Source organism: Motacilla alba, chromosome 1A, assembly GCF_015832195.1.
Source record: "Motacilla alba alba isolate MOTALB_02 chromosome 1A, Motacilla_alba_V1.0_pri, whole genome shotgun sequence".
Lineage (NCBI taxonomy): Eukaryota > Metazoa > Chordata > Aves > Passeriformes > Motacillidae > Motacilla > Motacilla alba.
Window position 1 is genome coordinate 48,857,882 of NC_052031.1, and position 18,628 is coordinate 48,876,509.

An 18,628-nucleotide genomic window follows, 5' to 3' on the forward strand; every position below is an offset into this window, starting at 1 on the left:
GCGGGCTCTGCTCTCTTTGTTGTAGGCACTGTATAATTCATTTGTGAGGGTTTTAATTTGGGCTTTTTTTTTGCGTCGTTGTGGTTTTTTTCTCCTCTTGCATATTGAATCTGCCTGGTTTTTGCTTTCTGGGCAGTAGTCCAGATTTTGGGTTTCCCACTGACTCCTGTGACCTCTTGTCCCTGAGGGCATTCAAGCATGTCCCTCAACAAGCTTGGAGCTCTGTAAGAAATGACTTGCAGTGCTGGGATCTTGAGACAATTGCATTTGGAAGTTTTGGTTTCAATCTTAAAATTTCTTCTTCTCCCCTACATCTGTAGGCCTCTTGTGAGCAATGTTTTAAGGCTGTTTTATTAAAGGTGTAAAGGCTTGTTCTGGAGTGGCGACTATGCCTTGAAGAAGATAAGAGAACCATGTTTTAAGTGTCTCTATGTTCTTGTTTTGAGAGTGTGCAAGGAGTATTGTATGCATATCTAAATGTGATTTTGTTTTAGTTGATGGTATTCTGCAAGTAGCCTTCTGCAAATCCTTTTTAATGAGGATTTAACAATTCCAAAAGATTATGTAGACAGAGAGAGGTCAGATTCCAGGGAGTGATATCTAAAAGGAAAAAAGAGAATCTGGAGGGATCGAAAAAGATAGAGAGGATGAAAGGATGAAAACAGGTAGTGATCCATTGATAGTGCACAGCATTATGAATATCAACAAACAGGAACTAGGAAAAGATTACAGAGAAGAATGGCAGAACATCACAAAAAGCCAATGGCAAGCGGCAAGGTTTAATTTTTTTTCAGAAATATCGGATCTGTCTAGCTACAAGTGAAATTTTAGTAGGAACTTGCAGAAGGAGACAAAAATGTGAAGTACAGTGGCCTCAGAATAAGGTGATGACTGATTTTAAGAGCGAATAATTCCTCTGAAAGGAGGGAAAATAACTTTCTGACATTTTTCACAGCAAAGTAAGATAAAGGAGGGGTAAGTGTTGAGGGCAATAATCCAGATAGAATAAGGCCATGTTTGTTGCATAAAGATGGCCAGTGTGTGGAAGAGGATTTTAGCAGTTGCATTTAGAGGATTTTTCTCTGGTACGAAGTCTAGGCCTGCTGGAGCTGCCAGACAAACCTGTTAGGTTTCTGCCCCTAATTGTCACCCCCCTACCAAGCCTATTTAACATCTATCAAGAGCTAGCTTGTTGTTAATTTAAAAAATATTACTATTTTTGTTGCATGTTTTCATTGGAATATTATTTGGTGAAAAAATATGGAGAGGGAAAAAAACATTTAAGTCCCAGTCCTCAAATTCAAGTTCAGGAGTTATAAATCCTTTAGTATAGGCAGTGTTCCCAGATTTCTTTATCTGCTTTGGAGACATAGAGCTGCACAACATCAATCTTCAGAGGAAAGAAAACAACCCAAAATTTAACAAAAAAGCCAGAACTTGCATCTGTCCAGTATTTGCAAACATTGGTTTTCACAGAAGGTGGGCACTTCGCATTTGGATGTACCAGGATACATCTTTCATCCAATCACTAAATATCACAAGCTGTACAGTGAGATAACATGTTCAAGGAAAAAGCAATTCTGTCTCACCTCAATCAATATTAAAAGGTTTGTTGCTGTCTCAAGTTGAAGTGAATTAAGGCCATTGAAATCTTGTATGATTCTGGTTATTGGAAAAGCTGTATTGACTCTGCAAAGTCCAGCAATACCATCCATCAGCCTAGCCCATGGCTAATTCATGATGCTCTAATGCCACATGTGATAAGGAAAGCTGCTTTCCACCAGCAACCAAATGAAGGTTAGGAGAAGGAAATAAATGCTGCCAGCTTCTTTCCTGTCAGATGAAGACAATAATAACACTTTAGGTTTGCTGCTGCTCCATTCAAGTCTCCTGCAGTCTCGGGATGCCTGCTGTATTTATTCTGTAGCATGCACTGTACTTTGCAGAGCCAGTTCTTATGGGCAGCAGAGGAACAGATGCATCCACGTGTAAACCCTTATGGAAGTCCAGAATTAGCATTGAGCTGAGACTGATGACTGTTGTGCCTTAGCTTTTGGTCCCCCTAAAAATGGGACAGCTTAGTTTCATTGTCACCAAGACAGAAAAAGCATGCATTTCTCTTCCTCACTCTTAATAAAACTGGACAAATAAGGACTGTCAATACTAACGCTGACAATGCTCATCTATTCTCTTAATGATTCTCATGAGAAGCAGCTATCTGGAATAGACTACATTTTACTTCCTGATTTCTGGAAAAACAGATGTCTCCTAAATCTGATTTATTTCTTTTTTTTTTGAATTAGGACTTGACATTGAAGTTTGGGAACTGGTGATCCTTTCTACACAGAAATGGATTTGACATGCAGAAGTCAAAGAACTTAAGCTTGTATTTTTCCAAGTATGTGGTAGGGCAGTGATTTGCAAAATTCCTAGAATTCAGGAATCCATAAACATGTTTTCTATTCAAGTATGCCTTGGAATAATTTAATCTTCAAATACTAGAGCCCAGTATGCAGTTCCTAGATCAGTTAATACAACAGTATGGTAGCCCCTCATGAGAGATATGAAGAGGGAATTGCAGAAAGCTACTCAAAACCCAGTTAGCATTCACATGAGTTTAGCTTAGAATTAAGTACTTCCAAAACTGAATTCCAACTTTTCCACTTCTCTGCTACATCTCTGTACATCTGTGCTATATGCTCTTAAATGAAACACCTCTTTTTTTTTTTTTTTTTTTTGAAGTCCTCCCTTCAAAAACATAAAAACATTCAGTGTGACTCGGGGCCTGACAGTGAAACTCAGCTGTCTTTTTCCAAGATTTGTATCTCAGGGCCGAGACACAGGAACAAGTTCCTGCATGCCATCTGATCTGCACGAACTGTGTGCACATTCTTGGTCCACAGCAAATGGGAGGTAATTTGAGTTAGCTTAGCCTTTGATTAAACTATTAATATCTGTTCAGTACTTTGAAGAGATCAGGAGTCGTGCAAGTGCTTATTAGCGTTTAACTTTTTTCAGGTGTAATCTAGACCTTACTGTCATGACACCTGCAGCACCTGAAGGTCCAGCTGGCCCTGGCCCCACCTCATCCAGGAGGGGTCAGGGAACCTGCATGAGTAGACTTGGAAGCTGTCAGTCCCAAGGAGATCCCCAGCAAGAGGGCAGCCCCTGCACCCAAGGCATCTCACAGGAATGCAGGGTGACATTTTTCTGTAAAGGGTGATCTGTGTCTTCCTGCTTCAGAGTGGACCTGAAGTTGCTGCGGGGAGATGTGTGAGCAAAGCAAATTCATGGATAAGCAGTGTTAGAAACCAGTCACAAAACACGCAGATGCCTTTCTGAATTATGGCCTAATGCATCCCACTGTTCGGAATTATTTATGCAAATAGTGCTCTGACACATTAAAACACAGAAAATGTGTTGAATGTACAGGGAGCTGATCGGCTCTGGCATTTCTTATGGCAGATCCAGAGGCACACCGGACTCCCTGTATCCTCTTGCTGCAGCCACAGCCTGTGACTTAAAAGTAAGAGGTGCAGTGAAGGTAAGGTAACGATGTATTTATGTGAAGTGGCTTGAAGTTGACTGTCAATTTAAAATTATTTTTGCTCCGTAGCCAGTGTGCCTCATTTGGCTGTGAGGACTAGAGGTGTTTCAGGGGATTTGTTAACTCTGTGACACGAGTGGGAAGCTTGGGGAAAGGGTTAACACTTAATGACCAGGGTTTTTGTAAGTCAGTTGTTATCAGTGGAAGAAGAGTCATAGCATTATCCCTGCAGCTGAATTCATGTGTTTTTTCAGTCTTGATGCTCTGATGTGTTTTTGATTTTTTTGGACATGACATGTTTTCCCCTCTTGCAGTTTACTAAACTATTCCTGTCAGTGTAATGATCCCCAGCTGTTGCTTTAGCCCTAGCTATTTTCATGCTGCGAATGGGAAGAGGAGGAGGAGGAGGGGGACAGAGGCTAACTTGTTTACCACACTGTGATCTACTTAATTTGTCAAAAATGACTATTACAGTGCTTTCTGTAGTGCAAAGCAATACTAAAAGGAAAGAGTTGCAGACTTGCAGGAGTAAGGAGATGGGAGGACTCAAGACATGCAGAAAACAAAAAATGAGTAGAAAGCGGGTGCGGTGCGATGAGTACAGCTGTCAGTAGCATTTATGCAGGCAATGCTTTGAACTGGTAATGATACCAAGTAAAATTTCCAGTAAGTACTTTCCTGCCCTGTCAACTGAATTTTCTTCAGAGTGGAACTGAGCTTCATGTTCAGTGGCAGTGGTGCTGAGGTACTGATAATCCCAGCAACTGGGACACATATTAATAAAGCTTGGAAACACTTGAGTGGCTTTCAGATTTTTGATTTTTTTCATAATTATCTGTTGTTTCTTTTTTCAAGAAAACATCTCTATTTATACTTTTAAACAGCAAATGACTGATGCTTAGACTTCCCAGGAGCTGTTGAAAAGCAGCTGCTTTTTTTTGAAAATGGAACTATGATATTGAAACTCAAACTGCTTTCTTTGCATCCAGAAAAAATGTTTGGAGTCCTTACCCGAAGATGAAGGTCAGTGACAGGAGTGGATTTTCCTTCTGCTTTTTGATCCATCTCAGGGTACCTATGTAAATTTTATCTCTGTAGTTTTATCGTCCACAAGATCTGTCAGTGATCACCTCTGATTTTTCCTCATGCAGTCACACCTGCAAGTCATTGATCAACAACTTAGTAAATATCTATACCAAAAATAAGTGCCCGCTTAGATCTTTCATTTCGTGCCCCAACTCCCATATCTCCTGTCTTTTCTGAGCATTGAATTACTGATTATGTCACCTGCTGCATCAATAAATTTCAATCCAAAATGTAGAAGCAGCACATTTTTTTGGCAAGAACCTCTGCAACCTATGGTAGAAAATGGGATACAACTCCTGATGTGGCTTGGGTTTATCAAAATAAAATGAGTAGTGAGCCTGTGGGGCAAATTGTGCTGCTTCTTCTTGCAGGAGGCTCCTCAAGATGCATCATCTGCCCAAGGGCATTAACATGGAGCAGAATTCATAGTTTCTTTCTTTTAATTGGGCCGGTAAAGTAGATATGATGTTTTTCCCTGGCACAATGTAATATTTACTAACCTGGTATCTCTCTAACTAAGAGCAGACCTGCAGTAGTTGCAATGTTGTGGTTGCTAAGAAGAACTACAAAATTTTTTTGCTCATCAGTGTATTCAGGAGAGATGAGATGGGTAGAAGAAATGTGCAGGTGATCTTCTGTCAGAGTTTATTGTGCAAATAATATAATCAACATTCTTTCAAGTGAACAAAGGTTTGAACTTTCCAGCCTGCAGTTTTGCCATATAAAGTTATATTGGCCTGATGCAGCTAACAAGAAATGTGAAAGAAGTTGGTGATAAGGAAGAGGATATATTGCTTTGGGATGTAAATTCTTTGCAAAATTGTCTGTGAAAATTGGAGAAATCCAGGCTTTCTTGACAATCTTATTTTAAAACTAGTTTTCAGAAATAAAGAGCTGTAGAGAAAGCCTTTTGTAAAAATACAGCTTTTTGAGAGTTTTCAGTGGAAGTGCCTACGATGGACTTTTCTCCATCACAGGGACAGGAATCATCTGTTGCAATCATGCTTATTAAGACCTTGTTCTGTGGTCTCTGTCCCCAAAGGCAGCTCAAAGGCCTGTCACCATTCTGAGGGTCTTTCCCATAACAACTGCTGTGCCAGCTGACACATTTAACATTTTTTTGGTAAGCTTCCTCACTGAAACACTTGTCAGGCACGAACATTGTGCTGCCCAGCTGGGTTGCTGGGGGCAGAGCTGAGTGATGCTCTCTGGGTGATGGAAGGAAGAGATCCAGTTTTGACTTTCTCAGTGTGGAGTTCCTGTAGCTTCCTGCTGCTCCATGTCTCTCCAGCACTAAGTGCATGGAGACTACAGCTGTGTTTTTGTAGGAGTGGAATGTGGCAGCAGGTATGATCTTTGGTTCCTCACCTCTGCAAATCTCACAGCACTGCTGGAAGCCAGAAGCTCCCGTTGCGTAATTTGATCAGTATGAAAGAAACGTGTAACCTGTCCCTGCAAATTGTTGTGTGTTCTGTTTCTTATTTTGGTGGATGTTCTTTTTAGTCACTTTCACCTTCCTAAGCCTCTTTCTCTGTTACACCTAGGTGTGAACGTCCTTCTAAGGCTGCTTGCAGCCCTTTTTCACACTCTGATGGGGAATTCTCCCTTTTCAGGAGAAGACGACAACATTTTAGAAGTAGATGCTAAACTAACCGTACCTTTGTGTCTCTCTGAGAGACTCTTTTACTGCTGCTAATAATATCTGTCACATTGGCTGCAGGCAGCGTAGAGGATTGTATCTTCAGGACTGACATGTGACAGTGAATCTTAACTACAGCTGCAAACGCTGTCCCCTGCAGCCACCTCCCTGCCTCAGTGCTGGAGGCAGCCACAGAAGGGAAACGTGGCTGCCCTTCCCCTGCTTTTGTTCAGGATGTGAGTGAAAGCCCACCTCCATTACCAGTTGGACAGAATGTTGAAGTGTGTGTGATCTGCTGCTGCTGGCATTCCCCTCTGTGCCCTTCAGCAGAGGACTGAGCCAGCAGTAACATTTTAAACATCTGCAGAATTTGTCCACCAGCCTAAAGTCAGTGGTCATGCAGTCCATTCTGGACCGCTGAGTTTTTTTGGTTTGCTGATTGATCTGTTACATAGAATGATATTATTTAAATATTTACAGCTATGATAGCACATTAGGCCTCATAGCTGAAATTGTTCAATGCTATGCATCTTCCCTCATGGCAAAAACCACAATTGTCAGTCCTGGAGATGTGTAGTCCAGAGTTTTTTTTGAAAGAAAGTAGATTAGGTAGGTAAAAAAGGAGAAGGGAGGTAAAAAACTGTAGATAGATATTGTATCATCAGCGAAAAGATTCTGAGGGACTTTGATTTGCTTTTTATGTGAAATGCAAATTTTGGGGATCAGCTTCCATGCTGGGCTCCTGTGGGGGAACTGATTTCTAATGTAGAATGATATGATGGGCGCACCTGAATCTTGCAACTTTTTTTACAAGTAGCAACAGAATTCTAATAGAATTTGTACTTAAACAATAAAGAAGGTGTCAGACTGTTGGAGTGCACAGGCCAGGATCTTTATGTGAACCTCAGATGCCATGACCGTGACCAGTGTTCTTTGCAGTCTTTGAGAAAAACAGCAAAGATGTTTTTAACTACCATGAATTAAAAGAAATATGGTAATTCCTTGTAGTATCCACCTGAAATTCTTGCTAAGAGAGAATGCTGGGGCTTGGATAGAAGCTGGTGGAAGGAATGCTGACTAGATAGGGAATGCTCCGAGTCTTCCTTGTGCATGTAATATGCACCTTGGACAAAACCACTTTTGTTTCATGTCCCACGAAGTAACTGTCAGCACAATGAACCAGCTGAAGTGGGGAGATGCTCAAGCTAGCTGATTTAAAACTATAAGGCCCAGCTTTCTGAGTTCCCTGTGTAACTAGTTAATTATTACTTAGCTGGTTTTGTATTTAAATTTGCAGACTTCTAAGTAATTTTTTCTACTGCTTGTGGTAAAACACATTTGCTCTCATTTGCATTTGGTTTCAGTAAACCAAAGATCTTTAGGTGGTTAAAAATCCGAAATGGTCTTGGAAATACAGAATTATTCCGTGTTTTAGTGGAAAACCCCAAAACACAGCTCATATGTCGAGGTGTCCCAGCTGAAATTTTGCCACAGAAATTCTGTGGTGTCTTGACCATTTGATGATTCCTGTGAAGGGAACTTTCAACCTCTATCTGTAGAGGGTGCCCTGTGGCAGAAGGAAGGCTGAATCACTGGGCCAAACCCAGTCTCTCAGAAATGTTTGAGGAAGTTTGTGACCTTGATCTGTGAGGCTGTTTGTGCACTGGAGCACTCTGCTGTAGCAGAAATTGAAGGGAGGCGAATTATGAAGGAAAAATACTTGACCAAATCTCCTTTGCTGCAAGGGGCATGGAAAGATTTGCTCATCAATTTTACTGTTATAAACATATCTAATCAGTCATGTGTTTTACGAATGTGTCTGGGCACTGTCTCAGTGCCTGATTTTCTTTCTGCTTGTAAGAAACCCACAGGAACACATCCCTTGAACTCAGAGTTTTAAATACAATGAAAAATTGTTCAGATTCTGACATAACTCAAAACATTTGTTTTTTAAATTCGGTATAGTTTTTTTTGAATAAAAAGATAAACAACTCCCGTGTATCATCTTTATGGAAAATGAAATGGTTGCAGCTCTTTCTTCTTTTAGGCAGAGATACCCCTGTCTTTCCAAGAAAAAAAATTTAAAGGGTTTGAACTTGTGTTTCCCTTGTGTAGCTCGCCTTTTGTACTGTCACCTTAGTAGACAGCTGTAGATCTAATTGTCAAGCTATATCTACCCGTTCCTTCTTTTTTCTTCATTTGTCCCCATCTGCCATGTCATATTAAATTATCTGGGAGAATTTCTTTCTAGAGTCTTCTTTGCAAGCTGGTTAAGGGCAATGTTAGTTCCTCCTTGTTCATTGTTTCATGGAAAAATACAAATCACTACAGATTGTGACTCAAGTTTACACAGGGAAGTGGGAAATTCTCTGTATTTTTCCCTCCTCAAGAATTCTCTTCCAGCCATAAATAGTAACAATGGATATATAGATGGCATCAACAAGTACTGATTACAGTTAATATTTACTGTATTATGATACCAGGGTCAATTTTAGGTAGACCTTTCCACCTAGGTATTTTGTTACAGGTCATCTTGTTGGATCATGCATGGTAGCCAGATTCCATGGATATGGATATGTGCCTAGTTACTCACATGCTTAGTTTTCACCTAGCCAGTACTACTGAGACAAAATGATTTTTATAAGAATCAGTACCCTGCACAGAAAGCAAACCAACTTTTCCTCTTGACAAGCTTGTTGTGCATTTTTACATGCTGCATATCGTACATGTTACATGTATTTCAGGTGAATTTCTTAAAGTTGTATTTTAACAGTTTCAGCAAGTGCTGAGATGGATTATAGGTGTACCAAGATTTGATGGTTAAGAATGGGCTTCTATGTGTTCAATAGAAACACTTACGTACTAATAGTAACAAACGTGTCTGGTTTTAAAATTTTAGTATCAAAGAAGACAAAACTGGCATTGCAATTAAAAGCAGCAGTGAATAAAATGGCATTAACTCCTCCTAAATATTAAATGTTTAATGGAAGCGGCAGGAGTTAAGTCATGAAGGAAGGTGGTAAAGGTAAATACTGTAAAATGCACAGCAACTGCTAGTCTTAATTTTTAATAAACATGAAAAGGACCCTGCAAAATTCAGCATAACTTCCATGTAATAATCAAGTTTGCATTTATTTGGAGTCATATACTTGAGTAGCTCCTGTGAAATAAGCATGTTCAATTGTGTGCAATATTGAGACCAGATCTCAGAAGTTACCAAGCAAACTTCTAAGGCAATGAGTTGGTTCTTCCTCTAGGACCTCCGCATTTTACCACCAAAGCCAATGCTGACTTGAGCCTTGGAGTAACTGTTCTGTCCTGTCTGGATCTTAGATCATATTATGTCTTGGTAGTTGGATGGTGCTACTGATTTTGTTCGTTTTATAGTACTGTGTCCTAACAAAACAAAAATTGCTGTAATTGCTGGTTTTATCTTCTAAATACAGTTTTTAATTAACATTAATGTGATGTCTACATTTACCAAATGGCCTGCTGAAGTAGCTTGTTGTTCTCTGCTCTGTGTGAGCCAGCTACCTTGTGGTAATATGAGAATGGAAATAGATCCTTTTACTTTTGACTGTGTGCTTCTGATTTCATATTCTTTGGGGACCACTTTCCTCTGTAGGTTGGGATTTTTGATTCTGCTAAATTAGCTGTATCAAAGAATTTTTGTATTTGTCTCCCCTAAGAGAACTAGTTAATGCCTCATAACATTGACTCATTAAAAGATAATACAGTATTCCATCCTCCTTGGAAAACATCTTTTTATATTTTTCCTATTTCATATTTCTCTTCCAGTGGCATCCTCCCAGCAAAAGAAATTGCCCTGAACCTGGTTTTTGTGTTTTTAGCCAAAACCAGTCTTCTGGAATTTGCTCATATAGACCATCAAAGGCCTGTGTAAGCTGCACGCCATGTTAATGATTTTATATGACCCAAGAATATTTTGAGCTGTAGAAGCTTTGAAGAGTTTGATTTTATCAAGAAACAAGTCCTTCTTGTCCTGAGAGTGACAGTCAGTTCATTTTCTCTTTTCCTTGTCTTTTAGTGTTCTTAATTGACCAGTCACTCTTCTTTTTCTGTACTTTTCAGCTGCTTTTTAAAACTGCTGGACATTTGAGAGCCTGAAGGCTTTTAGAAGTGCTGGATAGTAAAAACCAACTCCGGTGTGATATGCCCTCCATTGCATCCTTGGATTATTGCTAGCACATCCACTGTGAAGTATTTTGGAAGTGGTTGCTTTGGAGGTGAAGAAACTCTTTGTTTTTTAAGAATCACTGGATAGAGGGTTTAGGACTACCTCAGGCAGAATCATACTCCTGTTCTCATCTGTACAAATGTTTCATGCTTCCTAAGAGCTTCCTGAGAGGCTAAGAAATAAGAGGTGGTCATGAAAAAAGGTTCAAGTCCTCTATACAAGAACTGCCTGTGATGCAGTGTTCCCCAAACTGGTCCAAGACACCTTTCCATCTCAGCATCTTGCAGCAGGATGTGCTGGTTTCTGCACTTTCATCACTCTCAGAACCTGCAGTACAGAACTGCTCCCGATCCCAGTTTTGTTTCCTGTTCGGGATCTGCTTCACATCTGCTTCATCTACTCCTCTTCGGGTGTAGGGAGAGTGCTCCCAGTCCTACTTCTCACAGAGGGAAGACCACAGCATGAATATAAATAAGTCACTTTTGCCTCTAGTGTGAAAGGTTGTTGTAACAGTTGAAGAAACCAAACCAGATTTTCTCTCTATTCTTTACCCTTCCAAACTCCATTTTCTCCCTAGCATGGTTGCTAAGGAAGAGCAGAGGAAGCTGCCTGCATTTTAATAGCAGCCCTTGCTGCTTCAGTAGAGAAAAGATGTAGTGGAATGTGAGATAGTCTCAAACAGTAAAGAAATCAACTTCTGCTTTACTCTCCCTTTGTGCAGACTTGCTTCAAGCTATTTTTTCAAATGCATTGAGATGAACAGAACCTTATGGCTGCTGCTCCCAACAACAGTGGATGCTTGCAAATTGTGAGGATCAACAGTGTGTCTGCTGCTTCTCCTTCACTCCACAGAGGGACATGAATTTTTGGCAGCCCCTTCCCTGGGTAGCAAACTGTCATATAATCCCTGCAGTTTGGGTGTCATTTACAGTCTGCTTCACTTAAATGCTTCTCTGTTAACTGCACAGTCTGCTTAAATGCAAAGCCAGCATGTATTCCCCATCAGCAGTGGGGAATAAAATGGATTTAGTGGATTAAAATGCTGTTAGGCTCAGAAAAATTGCCTTTAAAAAAGGCCCCAAAAGTTTGCTTTTCTTTGTTGGTAACTTACCCCCGTTCTAGCATGTTCTGTGTGGTGTGGGGTATGTTGTCAACAGCATCAGGAAAATGCAGCTCTAAAACAGAGGAAGTAATCTACCTCAGCAATTTAAGATTGAAAATTAATTTTGACCATTGTATTCTCACTCATTGATCACAAACTATCACAGGTGGTTTTTTCTTACACCTTCTTGTGGACCTACATGTAATTTGGTACGCTAACAGCCCTTGGCTGCTTATGCACAGAAAGGTGTTGCAACTGGAGTTTTACAGATGCTGCCCTTGCTGGTGAATCTAATCTGGCTTCCTGTTGATGCATGAAAAAATCTAATGCAAGTCAACATTTGTTTTGTAAGCTGGCACAGCTGAAAAATGCCCAGAGACCATTTTTTGGTGTGAGGGAAAGGTTTTCTTATCACATCTCCAAGGGACTGAATTCAGTAGGATATAGCTTCCACAGAAAACAACAGCTGGTGTGCTGCATATTCAAAAGCTGAATTTGGCATTTGCTTCTGGTCAAATGTGACTATTTAATCAGAAAGTAGGGGAAAATTCTCTTCTTAGTGTAATTAGAAGGGCTGCTGGTTGAATGGTAAGTGGAAAGGTGGCTTCATCCTTCAGAGCAGTGGTTACATGGCACTGTGATATTTGAGGTAGAGGCCCCAGTTCTGCACAAACACCTTTGTCAATTTTGTTCAGCAAATACTCTGTGTCATCAGAGTTGTCTTTTATTGTTGCATATTAGAATTCAGTTGCTTGCATATGGTGTTAACACAAATTGGACTGAAAAATTGGAAATTATGTGTGGGCTGCAAATGTTGGCCTAGAGCCACATCTCCTTAATCCATAGTCTCTGACCCTCACAAAGTAAACCTGGTCAGACCTGCTCGGTGCTAGGCCAGTGAGAATTCTCCTGAAATTCCTTTGACGCTACAGGAAGGTAGAGATGTTGAGCTAACTGGCCAGTTCCTATTGCAGCTCATGCTGTATCAGTGCTTCCTTGTGAGTTAAGAGGATGCTGTAGCCGCCCAGTGCTTTCAGAACAGGCTCTCCAGAGGTGCTGAACGATGTACAAATAAACGAGCATTAAATTGCTTTTTACTCTCTTTACTTACGCTTGCACATTCCTCAACTTGGATAATGAAGCTGGGCTAATTTCACTTGTTCTTCAGTAGTTTTGCTTCCTAATCACGTGGTTTATTTATTGGGTTGCAGGGACGAATTCTTCTATCAGACTGCTTTCACTGAATTTACAAAATTGATAAATCACGTCTGTGAGCATACATTCTTTCTTGTTAATACACAGTTTGTGTCTTGCACTCTCCCACTTTGCGTGAGTATCCCAGCCTGAATTCCAGGGAGTTCTGCCTCCTTCAGTCCCTCTACAGGGTTTCTTTTGGCTCTAGCAGCCTTCCTTCCTTCCTGATCTGCACTGCTGCTTGTGCTGTCCCAGTTGTAATCCACCATATGGCTGTGCTTAATCATTACCTTGGTTGGGTGACCTTAAGTATCGCTTGGGATTCCTGGCAGGAAAGGTTTTGCAGAAATGTGAGCACAGACTCCCTTTGGTAGTAAGTCTGTATTCAATATAACGTGCACAAGGTCTCACCACAAGCTACAGTTCACAGCTGTGCACTTCTTCTTGCTAGTTTTTAAAAAACAGGAAATACAGGGTATTTTAATAATTTCTTGTCACAAACCTGTCCTAGTATGTGAGACAGTCTTTCAAAAGAGATTTTAAGTTTATTTTTCTCTGTTGAAATGCTAAGAGGCAGAATCTGCAGTAGTTCCTGCAGCAGTTCTAGTCACACTACTAAATGCAGTGTGGTTTAGAAATAGAAGGGCAGGCATGCTGCTGCAGATTTAGGTAATGAGCTGCAAAAAACAACTTAGCTCATCACAGATATTTGTTCTTGCTTCTGCTTACTACTAATGCACCCCTGAACTACCCCCAGATTGGAGTTGTCCTGAAAGTGCCCCTATGGGTGCAAGCTCTTTATATTAATTATATACTGTTAAATCTGAGCCGCCACCAGCTGTGAGTAGCTGGTCCTGGAGTATGCCTGTGGGCTGGTTCCTTGTTGAGAAAGTTTTATGCTCAGACAAACACAAAAAAATCATGACATGTTGTATTTACTAATAGGTGACTCTGTTGGTAGTAGCTGTATCACAGTATTATTTGTCATTTAATACATCTCCCACCATCGCAGTTCTCCTCTACCCTTAATTCCTAAATTCTTAAACTGCTGGCAGTGGTCCTGCATCCTAGCTCCCAGATTTCTCTGGAATGTTTTACTAATTCTTGGAATGGTCCATCAGTGATACGAAAACATTGTTCAGAATTTAATAGGGAACATTTCATGCTTGTGAAATAAGTTATGCCCACCTTTGAGTGGGAAAATCTGACAAGGATACAAATCCCACAAAATATTGCATATAGTAGAAGGGCACCAGTTTGGAACTTATTTTCTAGCCAGCAGTTATACACTGCTCTTTGTATGACCTGTTTTATTCTTAATTTGAAAAGTAATTTACAGGTAAAGTACAGGGATAAAGGAAACAGAACATTGTCCATTTGTGACTGAAAGACACTTCATTCTGTCCTAGAGTAGCTTTGAATTTCTCTGGTCATTCTAGACCTTTGGCTGAGCTCCATGTACAACAGCCTTGGACTGGTGCTTGGGACATCTGTTAATCTATATATAGGATTCACACACTTGAACACGTAAACAGGTGATCTCCTAAATATATGAAATGGCATTGGGAACTCCAAGTACTTAGTTAAGCCAAAATGTATTTAGGAGTGAACTGAAATAATCCTTTTTGCCCTCCTCCCTGCCACAAAAATAAGCTGTATGGGGGAAAAAAGTACTTTATGGCTGATTATAACTTGTGCTTTATATGTATGTATATACCTTCATAAATCCCAGGAATTACTTAGTGCTTATAAAAAGGCTTTTTTCCCCTTGTTCCTCAGTTTTGTTCTCTTGACAGTTACTGGGTTCTTGCTGTGAAGGGATATAGGGTTTAAAAACAAAAGGTGCATATAATGGGTAGAGAAAATGGGTAGTAGATGGTAACAAATAAAGAAATAAGATATCTTTAGAAAATTTGTAAGGGAGGCTGCAGTCAGGAGGGGAATTTTAACTCATTTGATGAAGTCTCTAGCAGTCTGACTGAGAGTCATTTTTAATAAATCTGGGAACAGCAGGCAGACTTCAGAAGAGCAAAAGACTGATACGGTTTTGCATCACTGCTGACAAAGGGTGAATGAGTGAAGAGTGGCTCATCTGCTGTCAGTTCCAGGAAAAAAGACGATGGAAAATTTGATCAAGAATTTAGGTGGTACAAGAATAGCAGTATAATCACGCTGATCAGCTTTTCAGTTTGTGAAAACAGTCTGCTCAAATGTGATTCTGTCATTTGGATAACTGAAATGTGGTTGCTAGGGGTTTTGTCTAGGTGCAACAGGCTTTTATAACATCTTTAACTTAGTAGCATGGTGTATTTTGGTTTTAAGAAGTATATTTGGATTTAATGAAGTACTGTTTAATTGGATTAAGAACTGGTTGTAATCATAGAAAGCAGAAAAGTATTTCTGGTTGAGCTCAAGCCGGTGTAGTCTGGAAACACATGCAAGAGGCTGTAACAGTGTGGACGGAACAAATGCTAGTGGAGGAATAAATTGTGACATAAAAAAAATAGTTTAGATCATTTAGGCAAACCGAGACAGTTGAGCAAAATGCATATTTATACAGGTGACCATACAGATGTGCACCCAGGAGCAAGAAATACTCCACCTGTGTGGGGAGTTTTAGCTGAAAATCCCTGGCTGGGAGGTGAAAGGGAAACAGTAGGTGTGGTTACAAATGTGAGGTGAGGTAGGTGGTTGTAGCAAGTTAAGTGGCAGAAAGAGCTAACATGCGTTACTAGATGTGTAAACAGAAGACATGAATAATAATGAGATAGTCTGCTGGGGACATGGACCTGCTGTGATAGGTTTGTGCGTTGCCTGTACACATTTTGTGAGATGTGCTAATTTAGGGTACGGATATATGGGCTCAGTAGGGGAAGCAATGCCATGCAGCAAGCGGTTCAATGGGCTGCTCCTAATGGGGCAGAAATCACTTAGTGGCAGTGTGCTGTTGGAAGGATGAAATCCAACTCCCACCTTCAGTGCTGGCAAATACCAGGGGCCCTGCTTGTTCCACTACAGCTCCTGGCTATGTGGTCATCCTCTTCAACTCACTAGTGCAAAAACTGGTGCCTGTTTTGACTGGGCTGTGGTCTCTGTCAGTGAGTCCAGCCACCAGTCAGGGGGACATGAGAGGTAATGGGGACAGTGAGAGATTTGACACTGTCTCTCTCAGCAAGGTGTTAGATGAAGATTTGGGTTTTGATAACCTCAAAAGGAATCCAGCAAATGAGAAGCTCTGTGAGCAGGCTGCCTGTGAGCTGTGCTAGCCCTCGCACTAGCACAGAAGTCAGAGTGCGATCTCATGCTGGGTGGGAGGAAGAGTCTGGAACTACCACTTCTGTTTGCAGTTTCACAGCCAAATGAAGGGCCTGTTCCTTCCCCTCTCTGTTCCCTCCTCCTCCTTCTGGCTCTTGGCTGATCCCACACAGAATTACCATGGTGCTCTGTACATCCTCCTCCCCTCTCTCACTTCCATGTACTAAAAGAAAGTAGTTTCCTGCCCAGGATGCATATATTAAGAAATCATAGTTTGTCTTGAGAAACAGAAGAGAGGTAACTTGTTTGCACACTGTGTGCACAGAGGTATTTCCACTGGTAGGAGGTACTCCTCTCACTGTCATAAACAGTTTCAGAGAAAGGTACACCAAGAGTCAATGGATATGGAAGCCAGAAAAATCCAAGAAGAAAATTAAATGTGATTTAAGTGAGGGTGATTAGGTGCTATGGAAACAACCATAGAAAGGAAGAGATGGATCTCTTTTTTAATACATATGAAGACCAGAACCCATATTGGAAGATGTATCTTAGTGAAATGCAAGCTGCAGATAGGAGGTTGAAAGAAACAGGTAAAGTGTGGGGATGTCTGTAAGTAGACAAAGTGGCATCTTCTTAAATTTTTTGATCTCTACTTTAGGGAGTGTACAATATGAATTTGGATATAATGTATGAAATCAAATGTACTGGACAAACAAAGTACTTAAGAAAGGAGACATAAGGGTTATCATGAGATTGCTGTAGAGCAGTTTTGCTCTGTAGTGGTTCCACAACATTCGTGTGGACTTTCATTATGTGGACTATAAAAAAGGCATAAGAGAAATTCAAGTTAAAACAGGGGAGATGAGATGCATTGCCATTCATTTTATAATATTTTATGTTGAGCATGCTTAGGAGTTTGGGCTTGATTGCAAATGGGATTCAGTGATACTCAGGTTGTCCTATTTTGAGACATGTGTCACATTCATGTGAATTTTTTCTTCAGTTTTGAAAAGTTGCTTTCATATGGAAGGTGTCTTTGACTGTAAGAACAATCTAGAATGTTGCTTTGATTGTATAGTTTAAAGGGAAGCTGCTGTAATAATCTAAATATTGAAATTATTACTATTCCAGGGATTTGCAGTAAAAAACACCCCAGCTAATTGCATTTCACACAGGCCATGAATATGTTCTGTTATGCTAAAATAAATAGGAAAAATTCTAGCGATAAGGGGATTCCTTTTGTGGAAGGACACTTCTAGATGTATCCATGGTATTTTGCTTTCACAAGACATTTCTGAAGGTGAATTTCTGAGCTGAGGAAGGAAATCAGCCTTATAATTTAGAGTAACGACCAACAATTTTGACATATCGTTTAATCTGCACACAGTAATTAGAGTTTTCAGGAGTCATTAGCAGCTGGGGTGTCACTCTGTGTTTATTGGAGGACTGTCAGCTGGTGTTTCTCTTTGTTTGTTTTTTAATATTAATGGTTTGGAAAGCAGTTGGTGCTCTAGAAAGAACTGAGAAACAGGCCTGGCTTTGTGGATTTTTATCACTCTGCGCAACTTCCTCTCCCCCTGGCTGCAGCAGCCTACGGAAACCTGACTGCTGGGGGCCACTTCTGCAATTGCAGCAGGGCAGGGCAGCAGGGTGGGGGGGGGGGGTCTTTTCCTTCTGCTGCTCACCAGTGCCTTGGCATCCAAAGAAGAAAACAAGATGCATTTGAAAATGTCTCTTCAGTTGTTTCTTGCACTGATGGGTGTCCTTCTCTCCCTTCTCTCTGCTGTCGCGCAGTGCTGCAGTTGAAGCTCCAGCAGCGACGCACGCGGGAGGAGTTGGTGAGCCAAGGGATCATGCCGCGTAAGTACCGCTTCAGTTCTTTGCCCTGGTGGTTTTATGCATGTTTTTTGGTGGAGGATGGTTTCCCATATGATTCGAAAGGTCAGGTTCTCTGCTTCTGCCTGGAAAACATCATCTGCAGGAGCCCCACCCTGTCCCACCCAGCCTGGTCCTTCTGAAGTGGTGGTGCCACCTCCAATACTGAGGAAGAGAGCAATGGCTGCAAGTGTAACTCTACTGCAAAACTAGGCTTGTGTTTCATCTCAGTGCAGTCTTCTGGAGAATATACTATGTTAGAAGTGCCTTAGATACTTGACCCATGCTGGTAATCACTCTTTTAACAGGCTTCCTGCCTCTGCAGTTTCTGTTCTTACAGTGTGGCAGCTCCCCGGACCTCTGAGGCGCTTGTAACTTTGTGTGTACATATTCCATAAACTGACCAAAACCAGGCATGGTGTGCAAGATGTTAACCAAAAAGGGACCCTCTTTCATGTTTGTAGCTAGAAAACAGCTAGAATGAGCCCTATGGGCATCAGTCATTGCCCTTCTTGCAGGGAAAGACAAAATCTGTGCAGGCAGAGAACCTGTGCTTTCTGGGTAAACAGGATCTACCCTCAAGCCAAACTTTCAGTGTCAGATTAGTGTTGGAGAAGGTATTTTTCTGTTTTGCTCCCCTCCTTCCCCCAAAAATGCAAAAAAGGTGACAAATAAGTTTTGTCATGCTTTGGTACCTCTGAACTAGATGACTTACAGGTAACAATTTGAAGC

At 40.8% G+C, this 18,628-nt stretch overlaps 1 protein-coding gene across 3 annotated transcripts in view; it reads left to right on the forward strand.

Moving 5' to 3' along the window:
* The window catches only part of MRTFA (myocardin related transcription factor A), a 71,860-nt gene that overhangs the window by 23,939 nt on the left and 29,293 nt on the right, over window positions 1-18,628 (forward strand). For 2 of the 3 annotated variants that reach the window (XM_038155438.1, XM_038155436.1), the window contains exon 2: window positions 17,816-17,881. In XM_038155438.1, coding sequence (XP_038011366.1) covers window positions 17,816-17,881 — 66 coding nt within the window. Of the gene's footprint in view, window positions 1-9; window positions 16,612-17,815; window positions 17,882-18,628 lie in introns of those variants that run through there. The other variant, XM_038155437.1, reaches the window with a different exon arrangement.